This window comes from Martes martes (genome assembly GCF_963455335.1).
Source record: "Martes martes genome assembly, chromosome: 13".
NCBI lineage: Eukaryota > Metazoa > Chordata > Mammalia > Carnivora > Mustelidae > Martes > Martes martes.
In genome coordinates, this window is record NC_137901.1 from 77,164,833 (window position 1) to 77,187,256 (window position 22,424).

General features: G+C 44.2%; 2 protein-coding genes across 2 annotated transcripts; one reads left to right on the forward strand and one right to left on the reverse strand.

The window, feature by feature from the left end:
• Nucleotides 1–260: 260 nt before the first annotated feature.
• Nucleotides 261–17,689, forward strand: COQ5 (coenzyme Q5, methyltransferase). The gene is made up of 7 exons (XM_080821726.1): nucleotides 261–479; nucleotides 5,004–5,153; nucleotides 7,688–7,909; nucleotides 13,069–13,175; nucleotides 15,217–15,305; nucleotides 16,118–16,229; nucleotides 16,308–17,689. The coding sequence occupies exons 1-7, from the start codon at nucleotides 278–280 to the stop codon at nucleotides 16,407–16,409; spliced, it is 984 nt and encodes a 327-aa protein (XP_080677852.1). The 5' UTR covers nucleotides 261–277; the 3' UTR covers nucleotides 16,410–17,689.
• A 1,909-nt stretch (nucleotides 17,690–19,598) lies between these two features.
• DYNLL1 (dynein light chain LC8-type 1) lies at nucleotides 19,599–22,070 on the reverse strand. The gene is made up of 3 exons (XM_080821400.1): nucleotides 21,916–22,070; nucleotides 21,578–21,715; nucleotides 19,599–20,022 (listed from the first exon to the last, which is right to left on the reverse strand). The coding sequence occupies exons 2-3, from the start codon at nucleotides 21,707–21,709 to the stop codon at nucleotides 19,885–19,887; spliced, it is 270 nt and encodes an 89-aa protein (XP_080677526.1). The 5' UTR covers nucleotides 21,710–21,715; nucleotides 21,916–22,070; the 3' UTR covers nucleotides 19,599–19,884.
• Between the last annotated feature and the right edge of the window lie 354 nt (nucleotides 22,071–22,424).

The following is a 22,424-nucleotide window of genomic DNA, read 5'->3' on the forward strand; positions in this document are numbered from 1 at the left end:
AAAATATTCAGGGATATGGCCGCTGGGAAGTGATTGTGGCCTTATCCTAAGGACCCTTCATTCTGGTGAATTCTATATTCAAAGTGGGAAGAGGGAGAAGAAGGGATTTCCAGTACTCAAAAACTAAGCAGCCTCCAGATGCCAGAGGTCGCACACATAGCTCCCTAAGAAAGGGTTTCAGGACGCGTTCGGCTAATAATGTCTCCTACCGGCTGCCGTTGGCCCTCTAGTGATGCAACCCTACGTACTGTCCGGGCGCTGTCACCCTACTGCCAAGATGGCGACCCACAGGAGCTACGCTCTATGGAGCTACTGCGGTTGTAGGTGGTCGCGGGTGATGCGGTGCTGCCGGCTCCCCGGGTTTCGTAGCTCCTGGCCTAGGGGCCCGCTGGGTGTGCGGCACTTGTCCCAAAAGAAGCAGGCAACGGAAACACATTTCGGGTTTGAGACTGTGTCGGAGGAGGAGAAGGGGGACAAAGGTGAAAGGGGCGAGAGGGCGGATGGAGGGATCTATCTGCGATCTAGTTTCTTCTGCTCGGCTAGGAGTTGATTTAACGTCCTGTTGACTCGGATGATGTAGCCTGTGCAGTCCTGACCTCCAGAGAGCGCTCCCCCGCTGCCCAGCCTGACCCCGCAGAGCTTAGATGCCACTTCTGGTTAAACACAGTAATTATCACTAAATTCCAAAAATTGGGTGTTTATGATGTGCCAGGCACCATGCAGACATTATTCCCAATTCTCATTTCAGCCTCCAAACAATGGTATTGTTATCTCCAAGCTACACATGAGGGAATTGAGACTTCGAGATTAAACGAGAAGTTGCCCAATTTAATATTGTAAGTGGCGGAACCAGTATTCCAAAACTGCGACTGCAGAGCTCATGTTCTTCACCTCTTGCCAAGGGGTAGGACTATTTTTTAATAGAAAGGAAGGAGGAAACTACCTTTGCTGTGCCTCAGCCTCCAAATTGTCTAAGTAGGAATAATAGTAATCTTTCTTAGAGTTATAATGAGGATTAGATTACTTAATATATTAAAATATTTTGAACAATGCCTGGCGCTTCGTAATTGCCCAGTAAAGGTTAGATACTGTTAAGCAGTTGCTTTGTGTCCAGCATTGTGCTATAGGCATGGGAAAGGAAAGGACTGTTTTAAAATTCCAACTGTACCATTCATAATGGGGTAGGTTTTAAGCCCATTTAATAAGTGGATGTGGTGAGGCTTTGAGTTTCCTTCCCTTGGCCTGTGGTCACCCAGGAAATAAAGAGAAAGAATTCACAATGGAATATCCCATCCTCTTAAAGACTACTCACATTGTCTTATGTCTTACCTCAGCCTTACTAAATACATAGCTCTACTGGAACTGTTCGAATATTGATTTTAAAATAACATCTAGGGGCGCCTGGGTGGCCCAGTTGATTGAGCGACTTCGGCACGGGTCATGATCCCAGACTTCCAGGATCCAGTCCCGCATTGGGCTCCCAGCTCCTTGGGGAGTCTGCTTCTCCCTCTGACCTTCTCCTCTCTCATGCTCTCTCTCACTCATTCTCTCTCAAATAAATGAATAAATATTTATTTTTATAAATATTTCTATTTATATAAATATGTATCTTAAAAAAAATAAAATTAAATTTAAAAATAAAATAACATCTATTTCACTGGGCTGTGAATCCCCGGAAAGCTAGGATGGTGGCTCATTGATGTCTAGATCTTCAGCGCCTGATGCACATTAAAAGCTTGATAACTGCTTGTGAAATAAGAAAATCCAAGTAAAACGATAGTAAACTTTTATTAAGGACTTGAAACTTTTTTTTTAGATTGTATTTATTTATTTGACAGATCACAAGTAGGCAGAGAGGCAGGCAGAGAGAGGGGGAAGCAGACTCCCTGCTGAGCAGAGAGCCTGATGTGGGGCTCGATGCCAGGACCCTGGGATCATGACCTGAGCTGAAGGCAGAGGCTTTAACCCACTGAGCCACCCAGGTGCCCCAAGGACTTGAAACTTTTTGGAATACTTTTCATTAATTCTTTTAAATACAACCTTATAATGTAGAGACTGGTAATAGCCTGATACAATAGATGAAGAAACTGTTGAAACAGAGGTATTAAGTCACTTGCTGAAGATTCTACTAGTAAGTGGTAGAGCCGGGGATTTGAATCCAGGTGGGTTGCTTCCAAAATGATAATAATGCTTAACCTCTGTATTGTACTTTACAGAATATAATGACATTTCACACACATAAGCAAGGAAGAGGTTACCCACCATGAGCTAAATATGTATCTCCCAGATGGGACCCAACATTGAAGTACAGGCAGTCTTTCCTCTGCTCAGTAGTGCAGGACTGTAAAAATGGCCATGTGCACTGAAATCATGCACAATGATATTAACAATCGATGGGAAAAATTACAACTGTTCTATGACCTCTAAAAATTATTGAACATAGTGGGTGGCTGGGTGGCTCAGTCAGTGGAGCATGTGACTCTTGGTCTCAGGGTCATGAGTTTAAGCCCCGCTTTGGGCATAGAGTTTACTTAAAAATTTTTTAAAAATTATTGAACATCAAAAACTCTCTTACTGTTAGTTAAAAATGTATAGAGAAATGAAACAAATAGTAAAGCTAATATTTATTTAACAAGGGGCGCCTGGGTGGCTCAGTGGGTTAAGGCCTCTGCCTCCCAGGGTCCTGGGATTGAGCCCCGCATCGGGCTCTGCCCAGCAGGGAGCCTGCTTCCCCCCACTCTCTTCCTGCCTCTCTGCCTACTTGTGATCTCTGTCTGTCAAATAAATAAATACAATCTTTAAAAAAATTTATTTAACAAACTATAAAATTAGATTTAATTTTAACTTAATGTAATTAGAATTTTTAAATTTTAAGGTTTTTTTTTAAGATTTTATTTATTTATTTGACAGAGACAGAGAAAGAAGGAATACAAGCAGGGGAGTGGGAGAGGGAGAGGGAGAAGCAGGGAGCCCAACGTAGGGCTCCATCCCAGGACCCTGGGATTATGACCTGAGCCAAAGGCAGATGCTTAACGACTGAGCCACCCAGGAGGTGCCCCTTAAGTTTGTTTTTTTAATTAAATTAAAATTCTAATAAAAAAACTAGAAACATGAAGTTGTTTTATTCCTTCCTAAAAAAATGTACCAAAAGTAGTTTGAACAGTGTTTGCTACCTTCTGGTCATATAATTTACAATAGGGAGCAAGCATCTTCTCTGTGTCTTGGCAGATTGCCATACTCCTTTCTAAATTTCAATCCGCTTATAACATTCTATGCCTTCACTGTCATGAAATATCTCTAAGAATTCCTCTAGTGTGAGATTTTTTTGCTGGCATCATTTCCTCTGGGACATATTCAACCTTTTCATCACAACCACATCCTCATTTTTTTTTTTTTTTTTTTTAGATTTTATTTACTTATTTGACAGACAGAGATCTCAAGTAGGCAGAGATGCAGGAAGAGAGAGAGGGGGAAGCAGGCTCCCTGCTGAGCAGAGAGCCTGATGCGGGGCTCAGTCCCAGGGCCCTAGGATCATGACCCAAGCCAAAGGCAGAGGCTTTAACCCACTGAGCCACCCAGGCGCCCCCACATCCTCATTTATGTCCATAAGTTCATCTTCACATAGTTCTTCCAGCTGCATATCTAGAGTCTCTCCAGCATCACATTGCCACAGTCAGCTGTTTCCCCTATAACCCCATGGGCATTTCACTTCCAGAATTACCACTTTTCATTGCTTTGCAGTGCTTTCATTTTTGTTGGCCAGTTCCCTCTTTCAGTTATCTAGTTTTGTAAAATCCCACATGTGTTTACAACTGAGAGATAAGGAGGTAACACAACTACATGCTTTGCTGTCTGTGTGTGAACTGAATGACTGATGTGTAGTGACCTACCAAGTGCTAACCAAAAGAAGTGACATGGTTGGTTACTGACCATGATGCATGTCGATTATTTACAGAGTGATTTATGGGCTGCAGAACTACCAGGGAAGTGTGTGCTTTATGCACTTACTTCACAGTTAACGCACCATTGCGCATGAATGATGTTGTTGGGGGACTGGTGTTACCTAACTAAACCACAGTCACTGAAATTCATGTATATCGGAACCATGCAAAGCAAAGATTCCTTATATTCAGTGGGTTGAGCTATAGTGTCTGTGAATACCCCAAAAACAAAACAAAGCAAGCTTGGAGATCCTGGGGTTGAGACAGGCATTCAAGATTGAGTTCAGGAGGAGCTCTGTAGTGCTGAATCAGCAGAGGATAATGATGTTTTAGATCTATGCAGCAGATTCCATCTGAGAAACTCAAGGCATCTCCCCTTCATTACCTAATTCAGCCTTATGGCAGGGTGATCAGGAGCTGGCACTAAGCTTTTCATCTTAAGGGTGGAGAAGCAGGTATAAAGAAGTTAAATGTAGCCTGTGCTTTAAAACGCCTTGTGTAGTAAATTCCTTCTCCCACTAGGCTAGATTCCACATTCTCCCTTGATCCTCTGAGATTTATGAGGCCCTCTGCAGTGTGGCTTGGCCCTCACTCACATCTTGCCATTCGTCTGCCCACCAAATTGTACCTGAGGTTTTTCTCTGTGATCCAGGGAAGGATGAGCTGAGGCCTTCCCATCCATTAGTCATGTATTTCTAATGATTTTGTTGTTTTCTATTATAATAACCACAAAATAAAATAAAATAAAATTCCATACCTCCCCCATCCTCTAAGAAATGGAAACCTACTTAGTACCAAGCAGGTGCATGGCATTATTATGGGGTAGTGGTCCTAGATAAAGGTAACTAAGACAGCAGAAAAGAGGTTGGTTTCTTAGATGAAGTAACTTAAGGCTTTTTAAAAAGAGGTTAAGGGGTAGATTTGGGCATCAAGCAGTCTAGCTTAACTTCACCTGACAAAGACCAGCAGCTTCAGGGGAGAAAAGCTTCATCCTCTTTCATTTAGGACTTCCAAAGTTAATCTTGTTAATAGCACAATTGTGTTGTATTTCTCCTGTGTCAGTCTACCATGTGTTTGAAAGTGTGGCCAAGAAGTATGACGTGATGAATGATATGATGAGTCTTGGTATCCATCGTATTTGGAAGGATATGCTGGTCTGGAAGATGCACCCATTTCCTGGGACCCAGCTGCTCGATGTTGCTGGAGGCACAGGTAATGTCCAGTCAAGTATCCTTAAATATCACTGAGCACGTTTTGTAGAAATCAAGTGTCTCTTGTTGGAATGAGCTAGCTTATCTACCATTAGGCTGAAGATGGTAATTGAAAATTAGTACACTTCTAAGAAAGGTTTACTCTTTCTAACCAAACGTCACTCAAAAAGCATAACGTATCAGCTTTATGCCCGGCATTTTTCTAAAATGCACAGGGTTACAAAGTAAAAAGTTCACTCTTTTACTCCAGGGACATCTCACCGTGTGAATGAATTTATTTTTCTGTTTAGCCTTTAATCCACTTTCCCCCTTTCTTTGGGCAGGGGGAGAATATGCCCATTCTCATATTCCATAAGCTTTCTAGGCAAACTTTTCTGCCTAATCCACAATCATAACAGAAATCCAAAGCTCAGTTGTTTATCCACGGTCCTTTGTTACTTGGTGCACACTAGGTATCTAGGGAGAAAAACATCATGGGTTTCACTCATGCATCTTGGTGATGTTATTACATGGCTAATGTACATGTTAAATTACATTAGAATAATGGGTCATATAATGTAATAATGTGATAATCTATACCAATAGGGTAATATAGAATAAGAAATGACAGTAGAACCATCTGCATGTGTATGTTTATGTGTGACTTTGTTGGTATGGTCCTCTCCCTGGTGGAAACTCGGAAGGTGGTAAGACACCTTGCTCAATGAAGGACCATTTAACAGAATCTGTTAAAATCTAAAATCTTTATAGTCTAGGATCCCACAATTCCAATTCTCCATATCTAGTCTTAAAAAAAGAAAAGAAAAAGAAAAACCTTGCACCAAGATATAGCTTCAGAAAGGATTTGGTCAGACCTGCCTACATCTGTGCCTTCACCTACATGATTACTGCATGCTGCCAACTGTCCGTTTAGAAAATCTACTTGGGGGGCACCTGGGTGGCTCAGTGGGTTAAAGCCTCTCTGCCTTCGGCTCAGGTCATGATCTCAGGGTCCTGGGATTGAGCCCCACATCGGGCTCTCTGCTCGGCGGGAGCCTTCTTCCCCCTCTCTCTCTGTCTGCTGCTCTGCCTACTTGTGATCTCTCTCTCTCTGTCAAATAAATAAGTAAAATCTTTTAAAAAAAAATCTACTTGGAAGGTAATCCCATATATTTAAAAAGACATTTTAAAAATATGTAGCTACAGATATGCTCACTGCATCATTTTTAGTAGTAGTGAAAACTGGGAAATAACCTATTTCTGCCTCAGTAAAGAAATTGTTTTAAATTAAGATACACCCATTCTACGAACTATCATGTAGCTATTTAAAAGAATGTGGAAAACCTATAAATACTGATGGAAAGTTTTCAAAGACATATTCAGTGGGAAGAGAAAGAAAAGTTGTACAACTATGTGTCTAATTTGATCCCTGTATATGTTTTTAAGTCATTCATATAAAATATTTAAACATATAGGAAAGGGACTGGAGAATACCTAATTGGTTGGAGAGACTAGAAGAACTTAAGGGTATATTTCTTACAACTAGTGTAAGAAAAACAAACAACATTATAAGAAAGGCAGTGTGCTCCTAGAAAGCACTGTCTTGGTCCAAATAGTATTTACCTTGATTACAGTAACATACACACTTTTCAGATTTTAGACTCCAACCAACAAAGCACAGAAGTAATTATAGCCTCAGAACAAACAGTATGTCATCAATTGGTCTTGACGGTATAAAAGTGCTCACAGCAGAAGGTTGAGGAGTCAAGAGGTACCATTTGTAGTTGACGAAATAGAAATAAGAGTCTGTTACTCTAGTTTACAAAGGAATCTATGAGGGACTATGAAATGTGATCTAAACATATTAGGAAGATAGAGCCAAGCAGACAGGAGGGGCAAGATATCATTATAAATTTGGTACATAAAGAAAGAGCTGGAACCAACAGAAGACACAGCTGAGAGGGTTGAGAAAGACGGTCCCTGGGGAGCTGAACTAGGCATGGGAAGTGGTGGGGGAGGGGATCCTTGCTGGTAACTGTACCCTCATGTTGCTTGCGTAACAATTATTAGACAAAGACTAGAAGGGCTGAGCACTAGCACTTAACACTGCTTAGGTCTGGAGAGGGTATGGAGAGAGAAGCCAACGTTTCTGTTTTAGTCTAAATATTTGGGTGAGTCTTTTATAGCGAGAATGTGTCCATGCATTACTTACGCAATTTTTTAAAGGATTTTTAAGACTATCTGAAGTTAAAAGGGCATCTACCTGGCTCAATCAGTAGAACATGGGACTCTTGATCTTGAGGTCATGAGTTTGAGTCCCATGTTGGGTAGAGAGATTACTTAAAAATAAAATCTTAAAAAAAAAAGAAGTTAAAAAAAATTGCTGTCTTTTTTTCCCTTTTAATTTACCAGAGAAATGAAGAGAAACTTCAGTTTTTGTACACTGTCAAATCCTGTGCCTTTGTTGCTCTGTTTGGGTTTTGGAAATGTTGGGGTTTTGCTTGTGTTTGTGTTTGTGTTTGTGTTTGCATCTCTCCTCCCGTTGGCTTCCCACAGGTGACATTGCATTCCGGTTCCTTAATTATGTCCAGGCACAGCATAAGGGAAAGCTGAAGCGGCAGTTACGGGCCCAGCAAAATTTATCCTGGGAAGAAATTGCTAGAAAGTACCAAAATGAAGAGGACCCCTTGGGCAGTTCCCGGGTAGTGGTCTGTGACATTAACAAGGAGATGCTAAAGATCGGAAAGCAGAAAGCCCGTGCTCAAGGACACAAAGCTGGTAAGTCCTATGAGAAGTAGACACAGTGGAAATGTTTGTGTGTTTATGAAATAAGATGGGATATATAAACGTTGAAGTGCTTTATTTTCAAAAATATATAGCTAGGCCAGAGTCGAAGATAATTTGTGTGCCTGAATCCAGTTTGCGGGCTGTTATGTACATTTTTTTTTAAGATTTTATTTATTTATTTGACAGACAGAGATCACAAGCAGGCAGAGAAGCAGGCAGAGAGAGAGTGGGAGCCGGGAAGCAGGCTCCCTGCTGAGCAGAGAGCCCGATGTGGGGGTCCGATCCCAGGACCCCGAGACCATGACCTGAGCCGAAGGCAGAGGCTTAGCCCACTGAGCCACCCAGATGCCCCTGTTATGTACATTATTTCGCCAACCTGGGGAGGTAGCTTGATTACCAGCCCCATGTGACAGGGCCGATAACCAAAGCCCCAAGTGCTGCTTGAGTAAAGTGCCTATGCCCAGGTAACACAACTCTTAAGTGGCAGATCCCAAATTGGAGTTGAGTCTTGGGATCTTAGCTCTTGGACCCTGAGACAGAAGTTTTGCCTTCAGTTCCCAGCAACTCCCTGCTGACCCCAACGTCATGTTTTGGAGCCATCCCATTCTCCATCAGTGCTCAGAGGATTTCCACCGATGTGGAAGCTGAGAAGGGGCTCAGCCCTTAAAGCAGGAACTTGACTGGGACGACTGGGTGGCTCAGTTGGTTGGGCCTCTGCCTTCAGCTCGGGTCATGATCCCAGGGTCCTGGGATCAAGTCCTGTGTCGGGCTCCTTGCTTGGCGGGGAGCCTGCTTCTCTCACTGCCTCTGCCTGCCTCTCTGCCTGCTTGTGTGTACTCTCTCTCTCTGACAAATAAATAAATAAAATCTTAAAAAAAAAAAAAGCAGGAACTTGACCTTCAGACATGAGGGAGGGCAGGCAGCTGGCAGCCTTAAGCTCTAACAACCTTTAGGTTCTGCCTCAGCTTCCAAGATAGGCGCTTTCCAGAGCTCCCTGTTGGGTTGACTAAGGCTTTATCAGATCTGCATTGAGGCCTAAGGCTTTCCCCACTCAGTCTTGCTTCTCCTTCCTTTTATCCTTTTATTCAACCCCAGGTGTTCTCCCTTACCACTCCCCCCGCACCCCCAACCGACACAAAAAAAACCCTTTTTCACTCCTCCCTCACCTGGGCATCTGTTTCTCGAGGGCCCAACTGATAGAATGAAAGAAACACCTGGAAACAGTACTTGTCTCAGCAGCAGACAGGAACGACAGCGGGTCTCCGGGAACCCACTGCAGCCTGAAAATGAACAATGTGTGTACTAGCTTAAAGATGTAGATTTCACATTTTGCTGTTTGTTTTCACCTTTTTTTTTAAAAAATATCATTTATTTATTTATTTATTTGACTGACAGAGATCACAAGTAGGCAGAGAGGCGGGCAGAGAGGCGGGCAGAGAGGCTGAGCAGAGAGCCTGATGCGGGGCTCGATCCCAGGACCCTGGGATCACAACCTGAGCTGAAGGCAAAGGTTTTAACCCACTGAGCCACCCAGGCACCCCTGTTTTCACCCTTTAAAATATTTTCCCCCCAACTTTCTCAAGTAGAATTCAGGATGTGGCAGCCGTTTCCCCAGCTTTCCAGAGTCTCTGCACTGCCCTCTTCCCAGCTGGCTAAGCACTGCAGGCAGCTACCCTGAGGCAGTGGTCTGGGACAAAGAAAATAGAGTCCCTCGGGTCAACATCAGCGTTCCTGTGCCCTCCCCTCCCCCACCAGAAGTGACTATGGTTATTTAAGTTCAGTTCTTCCTCCTACGCCCCCCACCCCCAGAACGAGCTGCCTAGACGGACCACCACCCACTTGGCCTCCAAGATGAAGGGCTCTTTTGTTAACCATCAGTGCTGATCGGAAAGCAGACAGCCCCTAGTGTTTTTAGACAAAGGCACTATGTTTCCTTACTCCTGCTGAAAAACGTGTTTCCCTTCCCTCTGGTGCTCAGCCATAAAGAATGGAGAACAAAGATAGAAGTGATAGGCAGTGTTCCATTTCTGGAATCATCCCTTCCATAGCATAACTTGCCCTTCAGCCTCTCCTCACTCCCAAGACAAAACCGCTGGCGAATGAATTATTAAGTGCTGCATAGGCCCATTTTCCTTATCTTTCCGCCTTGCTTTATCAGTGTCCAACAATGATGTCTTTGTAAAAAATACACCATGAAAAGAGTTGAAACTAAGGAGAATCCTAGAAATTAATTTGGGAGAGTAAGTTAATGAGAAAGACATATTTATGTGTAGCACTCTTGTGTGTTTGATTTACATCTTCTGTGGAGCACTTCCTCCCCAAGTGGAAGTACTGAGGGCAGGAGCTTTAAAAAAAGTTATCTGAGGGACGCCTGGGCTCAGTTGGTTAAGCGTCTACCTTCAGCTCAGATCATGATCCTGGGGTCCTGGATCGACTTCCAGCCTCCGCCCTGCCTCTGGCTTCCTGCTCAGTGGGGAGCCTGCTTCTCCCTCTCCCTCTGCCACTCCCCCTGCTTGTGCTCTCGTGCATGCTCACTCTCTCTCTCAAATAAGAAAATAAATATTTTTTAAAAATTATTTGATAGGTTATAAAAGTGATAGATTTGAGAGAACTTTTGGATTTTGCAAAGGTATTAAGAGGAAAGTAAATGTTACCTATAATTCCAAAATCAAGTGATGCCCCTAATATTTTAATGTATTTCCTTCCTAGCTTTTCCTAATCATTTCCTTTTTATAAAATTGAAGACTTCCTATATATACAATTTAGTATCCTGCCCTAACTCAGTATTGTATCATGAGATCTTTCCATGTCATTAAAAATTCCTTAAACTCCTTCTCTATGATTTTCTCTTATACGGATGTGAATGACAAAGATTCACATCACCAGTTTACATAACCAGCAACCCATTGATCCTTCACTTTTTTCTAAAGCTCTTGCTTAAAAAGCACAGCGTTGTGACATCCTTATTTGTAAATTTTTGCATGCATTTGTTCATTTTTCCCTTTTACATAACCTCAGACAAGTGTTTAAACTCTCCAAATCTCAATTCCCCTATCTATAAAATGGGAGAATAAAAACCACCTTGTAGTAGGAGGTAATATACCACAGCTATTGAAAACACAGGCTCGGGGCGCCTGGGTGGCTCAGTGGGTTAAGCCTCTGCCATTGGCTCAGGTCACGATCTCAGGGTCCTGGGAAGGAGCCCCACATCAGGCTGTCTGCTCAGCAGGGAGCTTGCTTCCCCTTCTCTCTCTCTGCCTGCCTCTCTGCCTACTTGTGATCTCTGTCTGTCTAATAAATAAATAGATAAATAGATAATAAAAAATAAATAGATAAGAAGGAAACACAGGCTCTGGGATAAAACAACCTGAGTTCCAATCCATCTGGTTGACCTTGGACAAGCTGCCTGATACTCAGCTTTGCTCTCCTAAAACATGATGATGATAATAAGAGCCATCCCATGGCGGTAGTATGAGAATGTGATAAGATAATGTATGTGAAGAGATAATATAGACCCTGCCATCAAGGGCTCAGAGCAGTTACCCTGATGATGATATCAGGGTCATCCTCCTAAAAATCAAATAGCTGGTTCAAAGGATATGGTTATTTTTTTTTTTAAAGATTCATTTATTTATTTGAGAGAGAGAAAGTGTGTGTGTTTTGAGCTGGGGGAGGGGCAAAGGGAAAGGGAGAGAGGCTGAACACGGAGTCCCCCATGGGGCTGGATCTCTAGACCTCCATGATCTCCAGATCACGACCTAAGCTGAAACTAAGAGTCCAACACTTAACCAACTGGTGAGCCACCCAGGCACCCCAGTGTATGGTTATTTTTAAGGGTTTTGTTAAATCCTGCCACTTTGCTTTTCCAGGGAGGTTTTCATTTACTTTCCTCTATAGAGCCTTCCTTCTATATGGCATTTTATGTCTAATTTGCTGCAAGTTGACTAATCTTAAAGCTGAATGAGGATCCTTTAGTGGATGTAGCTACCCTGTTATGGGGTTCCCTTGGGTGTTTTCTAAATTTGTGACCAGACAAAAATTGTCTAGGCACTTTGATTCTTCAGTAGAACCAGTATAACTAGGCTAAATTCCATACTTAGAATACTTCCAATCAAGGTGCCTGGGTGGCTCAGTTGGTTAAGTGTCTGCCTTCAGCTCAGGTCATGATCTCAGGGTCCTGGAATCGAGTCCCACGTTAGGCTCCCTACTCAGCGGGGAGCCTACTTCTCCCTCTGCCTCTCCCCCTGCTTGTGCTCTGTCTCTCTCTCAAATGAATAAATAAAAATTAAAAAAAAAGAAAAAGAGGGGCACCTGGGTGGCTCAGTGGGCTAAGCCTCTGCCTTTGGCTCAGGTCATGGTTTCAGGGTCCTGGGATCAAGCCCCACATCGGGCTCTCTGCTCAGCAGGGAGTCTGCTTCCCCCTCTCTCTCTGCCTGCCTCTCTGCCTACTTATGATCTCTGTCTGTCAAATAAATAAATAAAATCTTTAAAAAAAAATACTTCCAATCGCCCTCTGAAGTTAGTACTATTAATAACTCCATCTTACAGACGAGGAACCCAAGGCAAAGTAGTTTATTCAAGATGATACAGCTAATAAATGGTGACGCTAGAGTTAAAACCCTGGCAGTCTAAACCCCAGACCTGGGATCCTAACCATGGTACTTTACACAGAACAGTTAGTTGGGTAAAAATTGCTTGAGGGTAGGCATAACTAAATATTCATCAGGTTCTACCCTGAGACCCATGGGGAAAGAGCTTCCTGCTAAACTTGAAGAAATTCAGATTCTCAGGCCAAGCCAGCACCTCGAAGACAGCGGCCAGGAACCCAGTGATGAAAGCAGGTGTGTGATGGTTTCCAATACCACACATATGGTATTTGCCCAGCGCCAGACTGCTCTCCAGTTCTCCCACACCAAGTAGGTGTCCAACCATTCAGTTCAATTCTGACACTGACTCCCAGAATCAGTCACAGGTTGCATAGACTGCCCCCACTTGAGAAGTCAGCCATGAGTGGGGTGTGCAGGCTGCCCACACTTCTACCTGGCTGACTACAAATCGGGGGATTCCCACAATGCCCTCCTCAGGTTTGACAGTTCGCTGGGTGCAATCGAGCAGCCCAGGCTGAGCCCAGAAATGATTTTCTCTTTCAGGACTTGCTTGGGTATTGGGAGATGCTGAAGAACTGCCCTTTGATGATGACAAGTTTGATGTTTACACTATCGCCTTTGGGATCCGGAATGTCACGCACATTGATCAGGTATATATGGCTGCATCTTTAGCTTGTGTGACTCTCGTGCTATTCGATCTCCTAGAGCAGCGCCACAGAAAATGAGGAAAGAGGGAGAGACTCTTCTCTCCACCCAGCTTTTGAATGGAATGACTGTTTCAGGCTTGGGGGCTTCATTCCTTGAAGTTGCCAATTTTCCTCGTCACAAAAATGAAGGGGGGGGGGGACCACAGAGCAGATCCCCATAGAAGCATTTGTTGCTTGGGTTGGTATTCACATCTTTGAGCTGTCAGTCATGCTCTGGCTTTCCATCTGTTTCCGCTTACTTGTGAAGTTGTCTGACCCAGTGAGTTTGCAGATCAGAGGCATTTCCAAGGCCAACACAGAAGGCACTCGAACACTTATTTTGGCAGAAGATATCTAGAGTCATGGGTTCCTCTACAGGGAGAAGGGAACATTTAGCTCTTAATCTGATGCAGCTGTTCTTTTTTTTTTAACGATTTTATCTTTAAGTAATCTCTGCACTCAACGTGGGATTCCAACTCACAACCCTGAGATCAAATGTATCTACCGACTGATCCGGCCAGGCACTCCCTGATGCAGCTCTTCATTTCTCCTTCAGTATTCTATGCCAGAGCATTTGAAGACCATGTGCAAGGCACCACGTTTTGTTTTTGTAATCACGGGCTCCAGTTACCTGGTTCCTCTGCTTTCAGTGGGACATCTTTATGGTGCACTTGAGCTTGGTTTTTGTGACCTGCCCCTTGTATGCAGCCAGTTTATTATTTCTTCTAATTAAAAAAATTTTTGAATAGGTTCAAAGTACAAAAGGGCATGTCAGGGACGCCTGGGTGGTTCAGTGGGTTAAAGCCTCTGCCTTCACCTCAGGCCTTGATCTCAGGGTCCTGGGATCGAGCCCCACATCGGGCTCTCTGCTCAGCGGGGAGCCTACTTCCCCCTCTCTGCCTGCCTCTCTGCCTACTTGTGATCTCTGTCTGTCAAATAAATAAAATCTTTTAAAAAAAAAAGGGTATGTCAGTGAAAGTATGCCTCCCACCCATGTGTACCAACCTTGCAGTGCCTCCTCTCCCTCCTCCAATCACCAGTTTCTTATGTACCTTTGCAAAGATGTTTTGTGAATAATAAACGTTTTTCTTTTTCTTCTTCTTTTGTATAAACATTAGCATATGATACATTTTGCCCATTGCTTTTTGTTCCCTTAAAAATATATCTCGGGAGGTTTTTCCATGTCAGTACATGAAGAGCCCTGGCTCTTCCTTTTTCTAAATAGCTGCATAGACTCCATTTATATAGACATTCCATAATTTAGTCTCTCAATAGTTAAGATGCTTCTAATCTTGTGCTGTTCAAACAGTGCTGCAGGTAATAACGTCTGTGCATGTCATCTCTACAATAGATGCGTTTCTTTTTCCTTTTTTTTTTTTTTTGGATGGTGGGAAGGGGCAGAGTAAGCAGGTTCCACGCCCAGCATGGAGACGGATCTCATGACCTGAGCTGAGCCAAAATCAAAAGTCAGATACTTAATGGACTGAGCCACCCAGGTGCCCCTACAACAGATGCATTTCCGTGAGAGTTCCTTGAAGTAAAATTCCTAGATCAAAGAGGACACCCATTGTGATTTAAATAAGTAATTGTAGGGGCACCTGGCTGACTCTACTGGTAAAGGGTGCAACTCTTGATTTCCGGGTTTTAAGTTCAAATCCCATGTTGAGTAAAGCGTTTACTTAAAAAAATAAAGAAAAAAAGAAAATCCTGAAATAAGATTTTAATAAATAATTGACAGTTGTGAAATTGGCCGTCATGTGGTTGTACCAATCTGAGTACTCCAAGTTAACATTCTCTTGACGGGCAGCAGAATGCCTATAAAATTTAGGATATTGTCGGGTTATCTCTGCTGCTACAGCTTACCCACTGAGAATGCACAAGGGATCTATGTGCATGCTATGGGAAATGCTAACTTTTATAATACCCATCAAAGTTAAAGCTGTTTTGGCCTCATGGAATTGAGTTCTGCTGAGGAGTGTGTTCTCTTGTTCCTTGTCTCGCTCAGGCACTCCAGGAAGCCCATCGAGTCCTGAAACCAGGAGGACGGTTTCTCTGTCTAGAGTTTAGTCAAGTGAACAATCCCCTCGTATCCAGGTTGGTACTGTTAACAGGGCTTTATTCTCATTGTCTAGCCAAGGATTTTTCCATCCCCAAACTGGACAGAAACAGCCAGTAAGTGGTAAGCATGAAGCTCATAGTTCAGAGTCTCTAAGGCACACGATAGCCCTATCTAAGGCATAGTGCCACCTCCAAAGTGCGCCAGTTCTGAATACCTAAGCCAAAAGAGTTTCAAACCAGCGACCAGAGGCTCAAGTTGACCCACAGATGTATTTTGTATTTTAAGAAATTGACTTAGGGGCACCTGGGTGGCTCAGTGGGTTGAGCCTCTGCTTTCGGCTTGGGTTGTGGTCTCGGGGTCCTGGGATCGAGCCCCACATGAGGCTCTCTGCTCAGCGGGGAGCCTGCTTCTCCCTCTCTCTCTGCCTGCCTCTCTGCCTGCTTGTGATCTCTCTCCCTCTGTCGAATAAAAAAAACTTTAATTAAAAAAAAAGAGATTGACTTAGATGTTCATATTTAAAAATCAGGAAGTTTCACATAAAAATGTGAGTTTCCAGCTTCACTTGAGGAATCATATAGGGCAATGCTGAGCACTTATTCCCACATGGCAGTAGTCGGAGCTGAGTAGTACCTGCCCCTTCTCCACTTTTACTCCACTTTTATGCTATTTTCTAACTGCACCTGTCACCACCTCCTCCTCACTAGTCCCTACTGGTCTTGCACTTGGCCCACATTACTTTCAGGTACTTGACCCCTATAGGCATTTGAATTTATAACTTCAGGCTTAAACCTTCTTGCTTCTTATCAGGGGGCATGTTCTAATCTTACTCTTTTGCCTTTGTGTTTAGGCTTTATGATCTATATAGCTTCCAGGTCATTCCTGTCCTGGGAGAGGTCATCGCAGGAGATTGGAAGTCCTACCAATATCTTGTAGAAAGTATCCGACAGTTCCCATCTCAGGTACAGAACTTTGACATTTTACAACAAAGGCCCTAGAGTTTAAATCCAGGTGATCCTTGCTGTATCTTTGCGTTTTAGGAGGAGTTCAAAGAGATGATTCAAGATGCAGGTTTTGAGAAAGTGACTTATGAAAGTCTCACATCAGGCATCGTGGCTATTCATTCTGGCTTCAAACTGTAACTCCCTTACCATTCTGGAGTGTGAACAGTCACATCCTGTCAAAAGCCTGGAACTGGAGGATAATCTGGCTAGTGAGACTGGCAGCAGAACATCCCCTCTAAAGGACGTGTGCCTTGGACTCATGTTCTGACGTGACCAGTCCCAAAGTGGAAGAAACAGATTCTACTGCACCTTTCACTAGAAGCTGCTTCAGGGCTTCTCCCAGAGGTATTTGCTCTGTATTTTTTGCTCAACTCCTAATTTTTATTGACTGTGCAGTGTGTGGTAAGGGTAAAACCAGCACTACTTCTCCTTTTTGAAGTGTGTTTGTAGCTTCTCTGCTGGTGCTGCCTTCCATAGGGATGATGACTCATTTGAACCCAGTAATGATTTGAACCAAAATGTGTCCGAGCTGTACCTGAGTCAGCCTCTCAGCCTAGGACTAAGTCTGGGGCCAAAAACGAAGGCCCGAGTCAGAGTGCTAACAATCACAATTAGAATTATGAACTGAACCACTGAATGCATTTACAATTTGTGTGGCATTTGTTATTTCTTCTTGGGACAGGGGGAGTGTGAGGGAAATACATTTTTGTCATCACTCAGTCCTCTTCTACCGAAAACTACTATTGGATCCTCAGTGCCTGTCACGAAGAAAACAAACCTTTGGTGAAAGAATAAATAAATGTTCCAGGAAACTCCTGCTTTTGTGTTATATATGGAGAACTCCTTTATCAGAATACATTTGGAGGATTTTGTAGCCCCCCTCCAAAAAAGTCTGAAAATGATCTAGCCTAACCCCTTTTTTTTTTCTCTGTACTAAGGGGTAGAGCTGGGCAGAGCTTGTCTCCTTAATACAGTCCAACATTTGATGCTAAAATGAGGCCTAAACGGGCACCTGGGTGGCTCAGTCGTTAAGCGTCTGCCTTCTACTCAGGTCATGATCCCAGTGTTCTGGGATAGAGCCCTGCATTGGGGTCCCTGCTTAGCGGGAAGCCTGCTTTTCCCTCTCCCACTCTCCCCTGCTTGTGTTCCCTCTCTCGCTGTCTCTGTCAAATAAATAAAATCTTTAAAATAAAAAAAACAGGGGTGCCTGGGCAGCTTAGTTGGTTAAATGGCTTGCTTTAGTTCAGGTCGTGATCCCAGGGTCCTGGGATCAAGCCCTACATCCAGCTCCTTGCTTGGCAAAGAGCCTGCTTCTCCCTCTCCCTCTGCCTGCTGCTCTGCCTATTTGTGCTCTCTCTCTCAAGTAAATAAATAAAACCTTTAAATAAATAAATAAATAAATGAGGCCCAAAATGTTCTGAATGTGGATTAAGCCCATGGTTTTTAAGGGACTTTGCTAAGACAATGCAGAAAGCAACTTGTGACTTGGCTGGCCATTTGGTAATTGTGGATAATTTAGTTCAAGTCTATTTCAAAAGCCTTTAGACATGCTGCCTCTAGGGCCAGCACAGTAGGGGTCATTTATGTAACTTCACTCACAAGATCTTGCTTGCTCTGTCATTGAAAAGCTTTCAGACACAGCTATCTATATACAACTATCTCAAAGAACAGAAAAGAGCATTTAACAAAGTGCTAAACCTTAAAAAACTTAGCTTACTTTTTTTTTTTTTCAGCCAGCTGGAGCCTGTTGGTCTTTGAAATTAGAATTAACAAGGAGCAGACGCTGAGGGAATTTCATAAACCATCAACCCAATTCTATCTCCCTGGCAAAGTGGTTTTTTTTTCATATCTGAATTTAAAAAAAGTAAATAGTTAAAAGCTGCCACTTCCAGGCAGTAGATACAGGCCTGATCAAATTAAAACCCCCAATGCCCAGCCATTATGGACTTAAGTCAACTCTAGGGTCTACTGCCAGAAGACTATCTGGAAGTAGGGGCTAATGGAACAAGAATGATACAGCTTTGGGGGCTTCAAACAGAACTATAGCTAGGTCACTAAAGAGGGAAAGGAGCTAGAAAAGATGAATTATGGGAACATCTTCAGTATGTTCATATAAATACAAACCTAAATCACCTCAGTTATACTCCCGTTCCACAGAACCTCATCCTTCTTTACTACAAAAAGCAGGGAGAAAATTTTTCTCCCATTTTAACTGCCGCCAATAAACATTTTTTTGCCTCTCTACTCTGTAACGCTCCCACTCCTAACCTAGCTTAACTTCACTACAATTCCTAAAACCCCAAGTTCTAGTAGTAATAATCTCCCCAAAATGTTACAACCTAATGCTGTCCTTAAGATGGAGTCATTTCAACTATTATCCTCCCCTTACATAGCAGTAGCTTGGCTGCTCAGAAATCCTAATTGCATCTCAGATATCCAAAGTTTAAAACGAAAAGCGTTACCTCCTGTGAACACTCAAAACATAGACTAGAAAGCCAGGACCTTCCTTGCATCTTCCCAAGAGGAGCGTGGGTTGTTTCAGCCTCTGGCATACTTCCTTTATGCCTACAAAAGCCAAGTCTGCTATATTTGCTTTTCGTCATAGAAAAGCCTTTAAGTCTTCTTAAAATTGATAGCAGGAAACCTTTAATGAAGGTTACTTGTCCACAGCTTTAATTGGGTCTTTTAATGAAAGCTTCAATTCACATTTAATTGTGAATTGGGGTTTCTAAGCACAGCTAGTTAAAGCAAAGCACAGCAGGCTTACACGTTTAAATTCCTGCAAAGACTTTATTGGAATCACATGGAGGCTGCTGCTCAAAAACTGCTCAAAAACTTTCATTTTCCCTTTTAAGACCACTTTTAATCTTTGAGTGTCCTTTGGGACAGGGCAGGAAAAGGGGGCGGGGGTGGACTGCCTAGAGCCCAGCAAATTTCTCATTAGTGCAACTTTGTTATTGGCTTGTTTTACAGCCAAAGAGAACTTTGATAAAGTTCTACACATTCATCACCACCACCTGAGGCCCAAAGTCCAGAACAGCATCTTTTAACAAAATGAGCACTTAAGGATAGTATTTATCAGATTAGTACCGAGATTTAACCGAAGAGTTTCTCTGCCATGCATTTCTCAACATGCACTTCTGAGCAGTAGTCTTCCATGCGCAATAGCTGCAGGATCAGGCAGATCAAAGACTCAAGAACACTATGAATACGCTAGTCTATTACACCCCCAGAAACTCACTTCAAGGCCTGACCCCCAATAACCTATTCAAGATCAAGTAATAGGCCATTTTTTACCCTAGATTTGAACAAATCGTAACTAACACACACTTCTCCAACAGATTTATTTGAAAGGAATGGATTTTGAGGAGAAAAAACATGGGGCAGAGGTATGGAATAGAAAATAAATACAAATGTAAGCTGTTTTGCTAATTGTTTTATAACCACAACAAATTTGTACAGAGAATACCCTGCACAAAACAACACAATAAAGGTTCAAAGATCGAGGTGTTCCCCTAGGCAAGGCTGAAGATTTCAGTCTCTGGTATTTGGAATTTAGGCTGCAGTCCTTGGTTTTGGATGGATCACTGGGTGTGTGACACAGTCCATGCGTTTAACCAGATTTGAACAGAAGAATGGCCACTTGGCCCAGGTAGAAGTAGATGAAGTGTTTGGTTTCATGTGTCACATAACTACCGAAGTTCCTCCCCACGATGCAGTGCCAGGTGGGGTTGTACTTCTTGTCAAACTCCTGGTTGGGGGGGAGAGGGGGAAAGAAAAACAACACTAGAATTTCAGTGCTAAACCAGAGGTCAGAATTTGCCTCCTAGATAAGCAGAGCCTGTAGGGGCAGAAAGAAGGAACGTTAGCATCTGCAAATTCTTAGCATGAAAGAATGTTCCCCAGCTCCAAGTCGCCTACATAGTGCATTAATGCATACATACTTGCAGTCTGAGCTAAGCTGAGAATGGGGGCTGGGGAGGTAAAAGGCAGAAAGGGCAGCCTCAAAGACAGGTGCACTTTCTTATCATGGTAATTTCACCTTCATAGCTCCTAGGATAGGCTCCTTAATAGAGAGCAGGTGATAACAGTTCTAATTTATGTTATGTGTAAACAAAACAAACGAAATTATCCTTCTGTAAGTCATGCACGACAACATCCAAAATGGTAAATATTTAGCCCCAAATACCCCATTCCCTAACTGCACTCCAGTATCACTGAAAACAAAAGATGTCCGAAGGGCAAAGCCTCAATTCGCATCTCAACCACTGTGGATCCAAATGTAAAGAGCACAAGATACTCTGCAATCCACTGGTCCTACGAAAAGAACGCTAGAAGCAGAATCTGACAGTCACCTAGTCAGATTTTATCCTTAATTTCAATACTGCTCTCTCCCACATCTATCGTGATGGTGCTAATCTATCACCTAGTATACAAAGATAGCAAATCGCAGGAACAGCTTTCCCTATTTTCCTCAGCCAAAGGGGTTCTGAGAACTGGAACGACAGTCACTAGGTGACTGTACGGCAGGCGCAAAGGCCAATCTTTCTCTGTGTAATTCTTACAAGTCTTGGTGAGGAGTTAACACAAAATTCGGCTCTCACCGTATGCAGCATGAACATCTTTTACATCTACTGGAATAACATTCTTACAAGCTAGAGGAACCCACTGCTGCGTTTGTCAAAAAAGGTATTTCTGTTCCATCTGAAGTCTTTCATCTCCCCATTCTCAACTGGGAACCCTCCCACAGCTTAGGCTGCCAGCTTCCTTCCCTTGCAGAAAACACAGCTCGGAGAAATTGGCAGTCCTGCCAGCTTTCTACAGACTGCCATTTACCAAGCCCTCACCCCAGCCCCCTAACCACCACTACCACCCACTTTCCTTCAACTGCCGACTAACTCCCCACTGGAAGGCTGGCAAGAGCTCCCTCCGGCCGGGCTGGAAACACCCACGCAGCTCCCCCTCCCCCCTCAGAACACCCAGATGGATCCTCCGCGCAGGAATCAAGCAGAAGAGGGGGAACCGCTGCTCCCTGATCCTAGAAACCGTTGCTAGGTGGCGCTTTCCCCCTGCGGAGCTGGGTAATAAAAAAACTTCGGGCGCGGAGGGTCTGCTCTTCTCATCAGGAGCGCAAAATTCATCTGCGTCCTTTCTGGAAACCTCTACACCCGAGATGCCCTGCGTGCCTCCAAGGATGTCTGCCACGCGTTCTGGGAGCGCAGGATCGGGGAGAAGGACTAAGTTGTGACTCGCCCCAGCTGCGTGCAAGCGGCCTGAGCCCCCCTGCCCGCGGCCCCCGTCCTCACCTTTTTAATATGGGCCGCAATGTCCTTTTCTATGTTATATTTCTCCAACGCCTGAGTTGCACACTCCACCGAGTCCTGTTGCATCTCCTCCGACATGTCGGCGTTTTTGATCACGGCCTTTCGGTCGCACATGGTTACCTGGGGGGCGAGGCACGGGCAAGGGGTGAGGAATTGGGGTGTAGACTGCGCCTGCGAGGCGCCAGCTCCCCCAGCCCGCTCCTCCCGCCCCCCACCCCACTTCTCAGAAAGCGCGGGCCGCGCGGACCGAACAGCGGGAGAAGTCCGGCGGGAGATGTAACTAGGCAGCGAAGCCCCCCGGAGTCCCCGGAGTCTCTCACCGAAGAGCAGTGGGCGACCAACTGCAACGGTCTCCTGGGGGAGGGGCTGGCGACACTCACACCCGGCGGGAGCTACGGTCGCTACCGAAGCCGTGGCGCATCTAAGGAGCCCCACGCCAGCCGCCGCCGCCTAGTGCCTAGGCCCCGCCCTGCTCCCGCCGGCCCCGCCCCCCAAGGAACGTCCCCATTGGCTTGACGCAGCCCCCAGGACTCTCCCATTGGTCCATGGAGTCAATGGTTCCCTCAGGATCTTTCTCCAGCATTTTGTTGCAGACCACAATGCATCTCTCGCGGCGTCGGTTGCCCCGGCAATGGGCCGCACGCGGTGAGGCCCACACACCCCGGAGGTGGAGCTGGGGCAGGGTTGCGAGGACCACCCAGAAGACTAGAAGGGTGCGAGGGGACTTTGTGCCCAAGCCAAGAGAATTGGCTTCAGCTTTTCGAAGGTTGTCTGCCCCCGGGTGTGTTCTCGAATATCTCGGGAAGTTGTGTGTGCTAGTACCCGCCAT